At 46.0% G+C, this 13,371-nt stretch overlaps 1 protein-coding gene across 3 annotated transcripts in view; it reads right to left on the bottom strand.

Moving 5' to 3' along the window:
* Positions 1-595: 595 nt before the first annotated feature.
* Positions 596-13,371, bottom strand: part of EIF4E2 (eukaryotic translation initiation factor 4E family member 2) — a 28,542-nt gene continuing 15,766 nt past the window's right edge. The window contains exons 5-8 of one of the 3 annotated variants that reach the window (XM_084780458.1): positions 12,732-12,884; positions 12,505-12,641; positions 6,287-6,365; positions 596-645 (exon numbers count right to left, since the gene is read on the bottom strand). In XM_084780458.1, coding sequence (XP_084636584.1) covers positions 6,320-6,365; positions 12,505-12,641; positions 12,732-12,884 — 336 coding nt within the window. In that variant the 3' untranslated portion in view covers positions 596-645; positions 6,287-6,319. Of the gene's footprint in view, positions 646-6,286; positions 6,366-10,697; positions 10,961-12,504; positions 12,642-12,731; positions 12,885-13,371 lie in introns of those variants that run through there. The other 2 variants (XM_084780459.1, XM_084780457.1) reach the window with 2 other exon arrangements.

Below are 13,371 nucleotides of genomic sequence, written 5' to 3'. Positions count from 1 at the left end.
CCAGGATCACAATTTAAGTGCCACAGTGCCTAAGAAGAGTCCCCACTAGAGGTGTAAGGCGCAAAGGACACAGAATCCTAGGCTCTCATCATATCCTAACAGATGTTCAGAGTGGTGGACTTGGGGGAGAGGAACACACAATAACTTAACAGTAGAGCTGGGAGAGGTATTTGGATCTCTTCAACTCTAAGCAGAGGCTGTGCCTGGATGTGCAAGCATTCATAATACTGATAACGCTCAGCTCAGACCCAACACAGGGCACATACACGTGGTCGGTCATCAAGTCCTTTGAACAGCAGGAGAGTACAGCAGGATGCCACAAGGCATCTGGACAGCACACACCAAGAAGACAGCTGCACTCCCACACAGAACCCCACTCAGAAGTGTTTGTCTATTACAAAGTCACATTTTCCCCATTCTTCCCGCTTTATACGGTCAGCAATGCTGGAAGGTGTCTAGCGGAGTCCGTCTTCCAGGAACGAGTGCAGAAAGGGAGCACGTGGCTTAGGCACACCCCTTTAGTGAGCAGACAGGACTGCCTGAGCCTCACATCCATTTCAGACAAACACACAAACAGAAAAGGATTATTGCCAGCTTGTGTACTTTCACAATGTGATTTTTGTATTTCGAAAGCTTGAATTGTCCCTGAAAGAGAAAATGGGAGAAAATAGAGTATTCAATACATGGACCACCTAGGTATAAGCACACACATACGGGGCAGGGCCTGACCAGCTCTCCAGCTCTCCATGACCAGCCCTTCCCTGCCAATCTAAAGCCAAATGGCAGCCTGCAAATCCCTGTAAACACTTCCAGCCTGTTGCTTGGCAAGGCAAAAGGTTAGTAACTCCCCCAGTGCAGGTGAAGTAGTAATGCATGCATTCTCACAATGGGACACTGCAGCTGTAAGGAGAATAAAAGGAGAAGACTTCTGCTAATATGGAGACATCTCCAAGAATAGACAGTCTCTGGTACACAACAGCCATCTCCAATGAAGGTGGAGGAGAAAAGCTACATATGAATTCATTTGCCTGTATATAACACTTTAAGAAAGGCTGAAACTAACAGTTATATATGGTAGGACAAGGACCCAATGGCCGGTGGGCAGGTGAAATGGGAGAGAAGACACGATCAGACCATTCAATAACAAATCCAACCCTACCCACAAGCCTTGTTTAAAACCAAACTGCATCTACACAGAGTGTCCTCTGGTCTGAAGTTTTTTCCTGAAAGAGGAACATGGGAACGTAAGGTGCTCCCAATATGTGTCTTATGTGCCTTCTACTGGGTGCAAGCATCCCTGACCACCTTTCTCACACTAAAAATCCAGCCACAGCTCAGCGGGTCCTATCACCCAAATCTCAAAATCTCCTTGGTTTCCTTGATGGGACTTTAAGGTCCAATCAGCTACTGCCCTAGCCCAGGGCTTTGTGTTTACATGAAGCAAACTCTCATTACTCAGGCTTCTGAAGTCAATAACCTTTTCATTTTAAAGAGACACTGCAGTGCTGTGGCCTTAACTGATCTTCCCTAACACTGCTACATTTAACTGGGCAACTGGTCTAGAGTAAATAAACAATGAAGAGGGTGTTTGTTCAGGCTGCCACCGGGCAGTTCCCTCCCGCTACTGGCAGCTGGAAGCAAGCTGACAGTGGCCATGAGCTCCACAACTAGATATCAACTGTTCTGTACACCAAGAGATGGATGAGCTGCTCCAGGGAAACTTGCAAGAAACTGATGTTATTTCCAAAGCTCACTGGCCCCTCTCTGACACACATGACCCTGTGGCTCATTTATCAACTGTTTTCATCTATGAAGCTGAACACAAGGCTAACTGGGAACCATCTTTTAAGTGGTATGCAAACCTTTCATAAAGACAGATTCCTCTGTCATCACAGAGGCCAACAAAAGATGCTAAGGATTCCTAACAGTACCAAAGAGGAAAGCAGGAGGAAGTGCTGTGTCACTAAGTCTGTGTTTCAGACCACACTGCTTCTATACATGCCACATGCTGAAGCAACCATACAGGACGTTTGCTGTGCTCTACCTCTTCCCTCTCAGTGCCACATCTGTGCCCAGATAAGGCTCAACAGAAACAAATCTGCTCTTGTGAGAAAGATGAACAGAAAGGCGGGCCAGTGGAAAGTGACAGGACTCTCCAACCCAGGAAGAGAGGCACAAGTCTGTCCTAGATAAGGAGGCGGGTATCTGAGGCTCTGGACCCAGGACAGCTGTGGGGCAGGAAGAGGAGCTCAGGAAAGTACTGACTGATGCTGTGCAGGCCCACTGCAGAGCTCAGCTCCACTTTCCTTCAGCAGTCAGGTATTGCTGGACTTCCCATCAGGGCCTCGACAGTCAGAAAGCCTAAGCAGTCCGTCCTATCACTTGACGGTCCATTGGCAAGATGGAAAATAAAGAATAGAAGAGCCAGAACCCAGGAGACCCTTCCCAGTTATCTGACAGGAAAACAAAGAGCAATGAAGGTAGGCGGCAGGCTCGGCCAGGGCAGGCTGAAGCGGGTGGAAAGTGGCAAGGGCCTATAGCTGTAGTCCAGTCTTTTTAAACACAGTAACAGTTTAGAACATTTAGTGCCAAATTTAGTCTGAGGCATCAGGCACAATGGCACATGCCTGTAATCCCAGCACTCAGGAGACAGAGGCCAGCCTGGTCTACAAAGTCAGTCTAAGATAGTCAAGGTTACACAAAAAAACCCTGTCTTGAAAAATGAAAAAAAAAAAAAAAGTACTCTGAGGTGTGTTTTTCCCTAGACTAGCTAAGAACTACATTCAGTCAGGTCCTAGCTACAGAACAAGAAGTTAGGTAACAGAGAAAGAAGAGAGTGGACAGGAAGTGTCAGAGGCTGTCAGTGGCCTCTTCTCCCTAAATCAGCTTGTCCTTTTCTTTACCTTGAATTGGAACTTGCTATGTAGACCTTGCTGGCCTCAAAACTTGTGATCCTCCTGCCTCAGTCCCTGAGTGCTAAGATTACAGGTGAGCACCATCACACTTATCTCTGTGCTTCTGCTCTTTTAAAACTAACCAGCCAACCAACCACCTGAACAACAACAAACCAGAAGCTAGTTTTGATGGGATGTGCTCAGGGCACCTCGGAACATGTAGGGCATCCGAGGCCCCAGGCCCATAACCCTAGGGGAAATCCTTCTGAATTGTTAAGTTATGCTGTTTTGAGATCTCAGAAACACCAGACCCCATTCAAACCGGTTCCTAAATTCCTATTCCCAGTGTGAAAACTGTTGCCTAAATACTCTCAAATGACTTTCTAGTTTTCTTTGCTTCAAAATGGTCACCTTTAAATTCAAGTTCTAACTTTGGAAACAAGAGGCTAAGGCAGGGGCTAACTCCTTTGGATAAAGGGGCAAAATAGTTCCTCAGAAGGATGTTTTCCTCTCTGGGAGTGTCTGTCTATACACCTGTGCTCAGTGGTGGCACCAAAGTGTGCCTGGGCCACCCAAGACTCTGCTCTGGAAAGCTGGCTTAGGAGAGAAGCTCATCATGGCCTACTACCCTGCTTGACCCTGGCCTCACCCCCGGCGTCTGCAGTTTACCCTGGTGGGCAGTTTTGGCTTCTTCTCTCCCTGAAGAGTCAGCACAGTTGTAAGATCTTTCTAGGTTCAATGGGAGTGCCTTCTAAATCTCATCTCTTACTAACCCACCATGACAGCAGCACTGACCAACGTCACACCCCCTTGTTCTGTCCATGTTAGCCCAGTCATTAGGTAACTAGGACCCTCTCCTACTGACTTAGTGGTAATTTCACTAAAAGTCATGGCTCCATAATGAAAGTTAAATAAAATCCCTAGACTATGTAAACACATAAAATAGGTAATTTGGGGAAAACATTTGTGATTTAAGATGTATGCATGTATTGTTTTGAGACAAGGGCTCATGCAGCACAAGTTGGTTTTGAGCTTGCTATGTAAGAGACAATGACCAAGCGCTATAGTTCTATGTACGAGCTACTATCTTCATTTTTTTCTTTTCTTTTCTTTTTTTTTTGCAGAGGGCGTGGAAAGACACAACCCATACAAACCTTGAAATTCAGTACTCCTGCCTCTGTTCGTATTAGGACTATAGGTGTGTGACACCCTGCCCAGGTAGAAATTTTGTTGTTGTTGTTGGTTTTTCTGAGACAGGGTTTCTCTGTGTTATCTTGGCTGTTCTGGACTTGGTTTGTAGACCAGGCTGGCCTCAAACTCACAGTGATCCACCTGCCTGTCTCCCAAGTGCTGGGATTAAAGGCACACACCATTATACCTGGCTCTGCCCAGATAGAATTATTTAAACAGAAGTTTTTCTATCAATTTTCTCTACAGAACATGATCTATTTGTATCAGGAAACAATAAAGCAAGAAAGGGACAGAAGGCTAGCTAAGGTGTTGTGCGGCAGGTGTCTGCGTCCTAGGATGCCACTCTCACCTAAAGCAAGACCCAATCAGTAGAGGTGACATATGAGGCCCTTTCAAGCTGGGTCAGATAATGTGGTAGCCTTTTAGGTTTAAATTAGAATGTTCCTCAAAGCTCCTAAACCCATGGACAGCAAGTGCTTGAGGAAGACCAGAAGGGTTACAAATAGAGAAAATCTACCATGGTAATTATGCAGATACGACCTCTCCAAATAAGTCAAGGGTATTTTTCTTGGAATAATTTAGTATGTGTTAAGGAAGGAGTCATTTTAAATTTCTAGTTTAAAGACTTTTTGCAGGGCTGACAGCAAAGGAGGACATATAAGACTGCACCATAAACCAGGCGGGCCTTGAACTCACCGTGTCACTTGGGCTGATTGCAAATACTTAGCAATCCTCTTGCGTCAGCTTTCTCATTGCTGAGAGTATAGGTATAAATCACTACCCCTGGCCAAAATTTAAATTAAAGCAGAATCAAACTATAAGGTCAGGGTGGAGAGAGGGAGCTCAGTGTGGTAGCTCATGCCTATGATCCTACCCCTCGGGAGGTAGAGGCAGGAGGATCAGGATCAGGGGTTCAGGGTTATCTCAACTACACAGTGAGTTCAAGGCCAGCCTGGGCTACATGGACCCTGTCTCAAAAAACAAAAACAAGGGCTGGAGAGATAGCTTAGTGGGCAAAGTGTTTGCTATGCAAGCATAAGACTTGAGTCTGAATTTTCAGAACCTATAAAAAGGCCAGCAGGATGGTGCAAGTCTGTAATCCCCATGCTCCTACCTGGGAGGCAGATACAGGGAAATCTCTGTAAGCTCTTGGACTAGCAAGCTTGGTATATGCAGTGCTGAACAACAGAAAGACACACACACACACACACACACACACACACACACACACACACACACACACACACTCACTCACACACACATACACACACTCACACCCACCTCCTATTTAAACAAAACAAAACAAAACCAAAAAGGGAGTTGGGAACACCATCTACTTTCAGGAACCCTCCAACAGGTCACCCTAGATCACACTGGACCACAGAGCACCCAGATGTGCAGTCACCTGCGCCTATTCCTTAAGAGTCACCTCATTTGACTCATCTGAGGGTGGCAGGTCCCCTTGTCTGGAAAACCTTCATTTCCTTCCTGGGGGAGGGCACTTCTGAAGCAGCTATCACAGAGGCACATGGTGCTTGACATCTAGGAGGAGGCTCTCACTGGAGAAAATATTCCATTTCAGCTAAACTTACCGGGTCCCTCTGCTAGAGACAGATGTGAGCTGGACACTATCTTGATGAACTGCAAATACTCAGGCAGGCAGATGCTGGAGTTGGACCAGCCCTTCCCAACTTTGGGGCCCATCTCGTCATGTCATGCAATGGTCTCTTATAGTCCTCAAATCCATCCGTTATCTTTCATTGTGGAAACCAATTTTACAATACTGTTTCCTCACAACTGACAGGCATCATCATCAGCGAGACATCTCTCTCACCTAACCCACACAGGGGTCTATGGAACTGTCCTTTGGCCACAGGAACGTTGGCAGATGGCTTAAAAATGGCTGTATCTGAACTAAACAGGAAGATATTTACTCTCATGAAATGTTAGCATCTAAAGAGATCTCAGATCTGTTGGTGCAGAGAGCCAAACAGGAACACAGAATCATAAGGGCCGGTGAGCTATACAGGGTTAATCTTGAGACACAGGGTCCAGGGAGGCAGAGTCTGGAACTCCATGTTTCCTTGAGATGCAATGCTGGCAGAACAAGGCTGGAGGCAAACGGGCATCCCCTTGGGGAGAGGGCTCCTATGGCTGAGAGGCATGTCATGGGGTTACAGAGAAGGTAGACAAGGCCCTACCCTGAGTGTGAGAGACAGAGGGGGAGCGTCCGATCAGCGGCCGCTGCTGTTCACCAGGCCATGAAACTCCTCCCAGGCCCTGGTAAACCAGAGACAAAAAACAACAGCACATTCAGATCAAACGCTTAGAACAGAGCAGACACCATCATCCCACCTCCCACTTTCTGATGCCCTCCATGCTGACTGGAGACACAGAAGCTGGGTAGAGTGAAGCTCCCAGCAGGCTTTCTTCTTAGAGGGCAGGCAGCTGGCACTTTCAGTTTGCTGTACTTAGAAGTCTAGCCTTCACTACTCCCTTGAGGCCTCGCTAGTGTTCTTTCAACAGGGGTAAAGGGGAGGCCACAGAGGTCAGAGTTGAAGCTCAGCCATGCCCACAAATGTTTCCATCTTTCTTCAGCAAAGGGCAACAGTTCTTGCCTTTGCTACCCTGGATCCGGGAGCAGGTAGTAGAAACGCGTCTTCATTGGGCTTGACCCTGGGGGGATCCAGGTCAAGGATTCACTAGCATTTTATGATGTCTAAAGACGCAACCCAGTTATGTCATTTTCTCTGCTTTTACTTTTCCAACCTTCTAGCCTTTATAAACTTGAGATTAGTACTAAATATGTCAGGCTCTATCTGCTTCTGAAAACACCCATAAGTCTTATCTTTAGATTTAAGATGTGTGGGGTCATGGTAGCTAACATATCCTGTTAACAGAGCTCAAAACAACTTCTGTTTTTTGATGAGCATAATTTAGGAACGTAATTAGGAAGGAATTAGAAGTGTGAGTAGTGGGAGTACGCACATTCAAAGCTCACAGCACAGCCACTGTTCCACAGATAGGCCCTTTGTGGCTGCTTTATGAAAAAGGATAAAATTAGATCCTCCAGTGTTCTGGAAGCTCTCATCGCCCCAAAGCTCTCATCTGCGTCTGCCTCCCTAGTACCAGGATTAAAGGCTTGTACTACCAGCCAGCCCAGGCAATTACTCTTTTCTTGGTTTAAGGTAGCAACAGCACTGAGTGACAAAACATCATGACTCTCACTACACATTTAGTATTGTAAGTACTAAATATATATTTAATCACCAGGCATTCTAAACAGTTTTCCTTTTTTAAAAGAAGGAATAGGGAATTGGGCAAGGTGGCACACAACTTTAATCTTAGTACTTGGGAAACAGAGGAAAATGGACTTCTGTAAGTTTGAGGCCAGTCTGGTCTACATAGTGAATCCTAGGATGGCCAAGACTACATTGTAAGAACATGTCTCAAAAATAAGTAAAATTACTAATTAAGGACTAGGGCAATATATGCCCCAGTTTCACCAATATTTTCCCTCTATAGCATAGCAGCATTTGTTTTCCAGAAAAACGACTAGCTTACGACAATGACTCCAAGAAAAACTAAAGACTGTTTAAGAAGTATGCTAGAACCTGTCAATTCCCAAGCTCTTTCTGGAGGCAGTGATGAGTTGTATGCTAGTTCCTAAGGATGCTGGAGGCAGCTTCACTCTTCGCTCTCAATGAAGACAAAAGAAAACTCAGTGCTTGGATAATGACCTGGGGTCCTTTCTAACAGCAAAACTTAACTTCTACTTTAAGTGAGTTAAAAGTCAACAAGGTCACATAGCAGGGTTGAAGTTCATCTCATTTATTCTTGTTTCCAGAAGGGCCTTTCCCTACTATACTTGCCTAACAACAGTTCACTGGGTGAAGACCTGGAAGGCTCCAGAGGTCTTCCTGGTGCACTCCAGAATAAACTAAGCTCAGACATGAAGACTCTGGCTTTGGAAACTTCCTTGTACAGATTCAGGAAAAATAAAGCACTTGGCCAGGGACTTTGGTGTGCTCACTTATAGTCTCAGAGGTCAGCCAGGTATGAATTTCTGGTTACTTTCCTCCACCTGGCATTCCATGTACATTAGCTGACATCAGAACTTTCTCCTTTAAAGATGTTATCCTAACCACTGTCTTAGGACCTGAGTGTCTAGAAACAACCCGGGGACTAACACAGCCTACTCAGACTTCTGAGCAGATTCCAGTGACAGCGACAATGAGCTCTTTAAGGCCAACTGATCCCATCTCACCAGAAAGCAAATTCTCAGAACTGGGAGTTCTCATTTGTGTGTAATTTCATCTTCTAGACTTCTATAGGCATTAGTGCCTTGTTCTTAGTCAGCCTTCAACACTAGACAGGGGTTCAGCCAGATGAGCACAATCCAAGGTCAGATACTTATTAAGCGTAAAGTGGCCCAGCATCACCAGAGTTTGACTGAACTAAGACAGTGACTTGGGCGGGCCCTCATCTGTATGTCAAAGTTTAATGCTGAAATACAATGACAGTCAGACCAGGTGAAGAAAAGTCTCCTCAATTTGGCCTGTATCTCTTCTTCTCCCTTATTCTCTGCAGAAAAACCTTACCAGTCTTATCCAGCACTGTGTTCCACTATGGGAAGAGGGCTCTTTTGCCATTCCAGACCCGGGCACAAGGAATACAGCGTGGCAGCTCCAAAGAGCAATTTGCTCACAAGACAGTGTTATGTTAACTGCCTTTGTGACAGTACTACCCTGGTGGTCCTAGAATTCAGAATGTGTTATGAGGTTTCTCTTCAAGCAGAGGATGCTGTGAGCCATTTGATATAAGGCCCAAACCTATGAAAACTCAACTACAAATCTGCTTCATTAGAAGAAGCCATAGGCTCCATATGAGATGGGCATGGTGGCATACACCTCTAGTCCCAGGATTCTGCTGTGAAGTTGGGGGCCAGTGTGGACTACATGGCAAGTTCCAGATCTATGACCTGATACAAACACAAGTGAGTAGGCCTTATCTTTCTTAGGGATATAGTCAGTATCACAAAGACCAAGCTAAATGGCCTCTGTAGGGCAAGGGATACTTCATGGTTCACCCAGGTGTGCGGCAGGAAATAGCAACAGGCAGGGTGACCAGGGAAGGCTGGAAAGACAAGACAGGTAAAGGACACTAGAAACTGGCCAAAATACAAGCAAGCTGGAGGAATGCGGAATGCTTGAGTGAAGAAGCTGAGCAACTCCTAAAAACATGCCCCTCACTCATTAGCAGCCCTATCTCCAGAGTACTTGGGAGACAACCATTACTACTGGCTTTTTCTCAAGTCTCAGCAGATCTTGTTCACTGGCTCAAACAAAAGTCACAAGGAACAGGCCAGGGCAGGAGCAGTGCTGACACCTCACATGTGGCTGGGATCTGAAGGGGGTCTCAGCTCAGTCTGCTGCTGAGAGGCTCTAACTCTGCAAAGTGGCATCAAGTTTATTGGCTGATGCAGCCACAATGCACATGTACCTCACAGTGAAAGATAAGGCAAAAGGCCCAAGAAAGCCAATGTTTGACAAGTGCTCAACACACAACAGGCTTTCTGCAGTCCAGCAAATCTCTTTTCTAGATATTTCAGTCAATTTAGAGAACGTGATAAAGCAGCCACAGCACGAGCACTCCCAGAACACAGAGCCTAAGGTCTCACTGAGTTTGTGAACTTCTGGACCACACAAAGACTAGAGTTACGTCAGCCAGCTGGTGTTAAGGAATGTGCTGCTGCCAGATTGGATGAGGCATTCTGGAAAGCTCAACCTTGGAGGTACCTCCCATTCTGGCAACCCAGAGTTCATAAAAATGCTTTTTAACTTTTAGTTTTGGGGTTGTAGTTATTAACAAAGCTTGCTGAAACTCTCCAAGCAGGTTAAGGGCCTAAAAGCCAAGCTGAACGCACACATAAGCCAAAGCCATAGTGTCACAATGCTGGTACATATACTTTCAGATTACCTCAAAGGCGAATCCCCCCAAGATGAAGGCACCTCTCACCCTAGACCCTGCACAGTAACTCTAGGCTGGAAGGAATGAAGGACTCTCACCAAGCAAGACTACCAAAGAGGAAGACAATCTACTCTGCAAGAAAAGGGGGGAGGTTGCCAAGCAGCTTTGGCACCAGAGAGAATACCCCATTAGCACGAAGCAAAAAGTATGTATGTACAGCCACAGACAGACAGAAGCAGGGCTTTAGCTCCAAGCAAGAGATTTCTATGAACTAAAGGCAAATAGAAGTTAGCAAAGAAAAGGCAAGGATAACCCTTTCCAACCTTATGAGACTTTCCACTCTGGACCTGAACTCAGCAGCCACTCTGGGCCAGCTGTCAGTCTAAATGGACAGAAACTAGTATACTTGAGCACTAGGCAGTGGAGTCTTACTTTGAGAGCTAGACATCACCTTATTATGTTAGACCACAACAGTCCTGGAATAAAGTACCATATGACTACATAATGGGCTTGTGGGTATGAAGCTGCATTCCCTCAATGGCCCTGCATGGAGAAGTCTGTGTGCCATCCCTTGATAATGGCGACAGTCAATCCAAAGGCCACATCTTGATGCACCATAAAGAGCAAGAGCATGAGACAAGCTGGTTTAGCACCATTTATTTGTGATCTCAGCTGTTGTAGTAGTTGCTGCTGTCAGCCTGTTCTCAAAGGATAACATGCTCTTCCGTTCCTCTTGTCCAGGACAGAAGGGTCTTCCGGGTGGCACGCCAACAGAACAAGAGACTCCGATGACGCCAGCTTCAATGATGGTGCCATCCAGAGAGGGAGAGGGTCATGGCACATTCAATCGCGGCTTCCAGAGGTTTTGAAAAAGGAGCCTTTGGGGGCCCAGCCTGCCTGGCATTCTAGTGGAAGTGCAAAAGGTAGCTCAATGGGAGAGGAAAGAGAGTGGGGAGCAAGGGAAAGTGGCGTCTGGGTCTTGAGGAGGGTGTTACAGCTGCAGGGCAGGAGTCCCAGAGGCTCCTAGGTCCTGGAAATACTGTTTATGGGATTTCACAAGTCAAGATGAACTGCCTCCAGGTATCAGAAAGGGGAGAACAGTGGGGAGTGAATGGAAACTACTCTTTCCCTTTCCTAACCAGGTTAGATGGGAACCTAATAAACAAGAATCCTAGGGAAAGATGTAACCTTTTGAGCTTTGACTACACCTAGCAGGAGGGCAGACACTACTTCTGTCCTGCAGCAGAGAGTTAAGACACACCTTCTCTAAGAAAAACAGTGCTGTACAGGATTGCTGAGACAAGCAACCAGGGCTACAGATGGCAAATGAGTGCTGGTGGCTCCAATGAGTCAGAGGCAACCATCTGATATTGGACCTGTTCCCATGGCAGTACTCCCAGTTAAAAACTGGCACCTAGCTGGTATAAGCGAACTCCACCTACAACATCGTATGTGAATGCATGGGAAAGTCTCGCATAGTCTGCCTGCCGATGAATAAAACCACTGGGCTCACCATTAGTCTTGAATAGGAATGGCACGATGATGATATTATACTAATGATGACAGCAGTAATACTTGGTCCTGTAAGAGGTTTCCTGCCCTGAGGACCTTCAGTTACAAAGTTACCACAACCATACTATTTATTCCTGTACTCCCATCTTATAGCTGGAGAAACTGATGCAGAGTTGTAGAGACTTCCCAAAGGCACATACATACTAACTCAGGGCCACAGGAGACAATAAAGAGACCTGACTCCTGGCTGGCTGGCTTTCCTTCCAACTTTGAGACAGCCTGGAAGCTCCTCCCACACCTAGTCATAATGACCTGAGCTCATCTGTCACTGTCCCTGAAGGAGCAAGCCCTCATCAGTTATTCTCAACGTGGACAGTGGGATACAAGCTTCTTTCTCCTGTCCCCTCCCTTCTCCTCTCACAATCTGTGTAGTTCCTCTAGACTTCAATTCTATACATAGAAAGTGGAGTCACCACTGCTGATAAGAAGTCAATCTCCCAAGACAAAGAAAACAGACTAAAGCTGACAGGTTAAACAGACATGCAGAGGTGGGGTCAGGGTGGGTAGGGAAGAGGATTTTATTGTTCAATGAAATCGTCTTTAAAAGCAGCCATGAAAAACCTCTGAAAGAGCTTTGTCTTTCGTTTTAAAATAGTGGTTAGTGTTAAGAAAGACAAGATAGCCTACAGAAGTGAAGCCAGCCCAGGCAGGGAAACTGGGTTCCTGCAGAAGGGCTCTCTGCTCCATAGCACCTCACAGTAGGCCCTTGGAGCCTCACGAACAAGAACTTCAACAAGTGGCCAAAGCCCTGGAGGGGGCTGGTGTGTCCCTACTTCACAAGTCAGTGTCAAGTATGACCACATGCATCTGGGCCCAACTATGGAGCTACTTCTGCTAAGCTCAGGGACCTGTACCCCCCAGCCCCCCCAACACGTACTTGATGCTGTCGGTGTGGGTTTTGTATTCCATAATGGTGTTGGGAGGTAGGTTAAGCACGCGCCGAAGAGTATCCCGGATTCGGGCTGTGGTTGCTTGGTCGCTGGCGGTCTTATTCCATATAGAAATAATGTCCTCCTAAGGGAGGAACAGAATGATTTATCAAACCAACCAGAAGCAGCAATGAGAACAGCGGCAACACAAGAACACTGGCCCAGGCTGACTCACCTGAAAGCGGACAGAGACCACAGCCCCACAGATCTCCTCCCCAACCATGAATTGCTCCCCCAGCATGGCCAGGATGAGATTCTCCCAGCAGCGGGAAGCTAAGCCCTTCCGAAGTCGAATGATCCACTTGCCACCATTTTTATTAGCATCATCCTATAGAAAGATGGAAAGCATCAAGGTTAAATTACTGGTCCACAGTGTCATCTTTGAATACCCAAGGAATACCTTGGAAGACCAGGGCAGTACGGTCATTTTCCAGTTCAAAGGAGATAAAAAATAGGGAACAAAAGAAAAGCAAGGGGGGAAAAAAAAGGTAGGAGTCCTTGATCTAAATCATTTTTAAAACAGGTTAAAAAGAATCCACTTTTATCAGAACTATCTTACAAATCAAAGTGAAATGTCACATTTCAAACACAGATCAAAATCACCATTTGCTAAAAGCTGACCGTCCCTAAGTACCAAGTACAAAAGCCAGAAGCTCAGATCATAACTCAGACGCAATGTAGTAGAGACAGACAAATCAATTATAGTTATAGCCTACTGAGTACTACCGTAACCGTGCACACAGGATGGCGAGAGAGCATATGGCTAGAAACCTCAGAGGAACCAAATAAACTGGTCTTGAGGGAAACATTTAACT

The sequence above is a fragment of the Acomys minous genome (genome assembly GCF_964271855.1).
Source record: "Acomys minous genome assembly, chromosome: 4".
Lineage (NCBI taxonomy): Eukaryota > Metazoa > Chordata > Mammalia > Rodentia > Muridae > Acomys > Acomys minous.
Note: the sequence above shows the minus strand (reverse complement) of the source record. Positions and strands in the feature narration are given on the sequence as shown.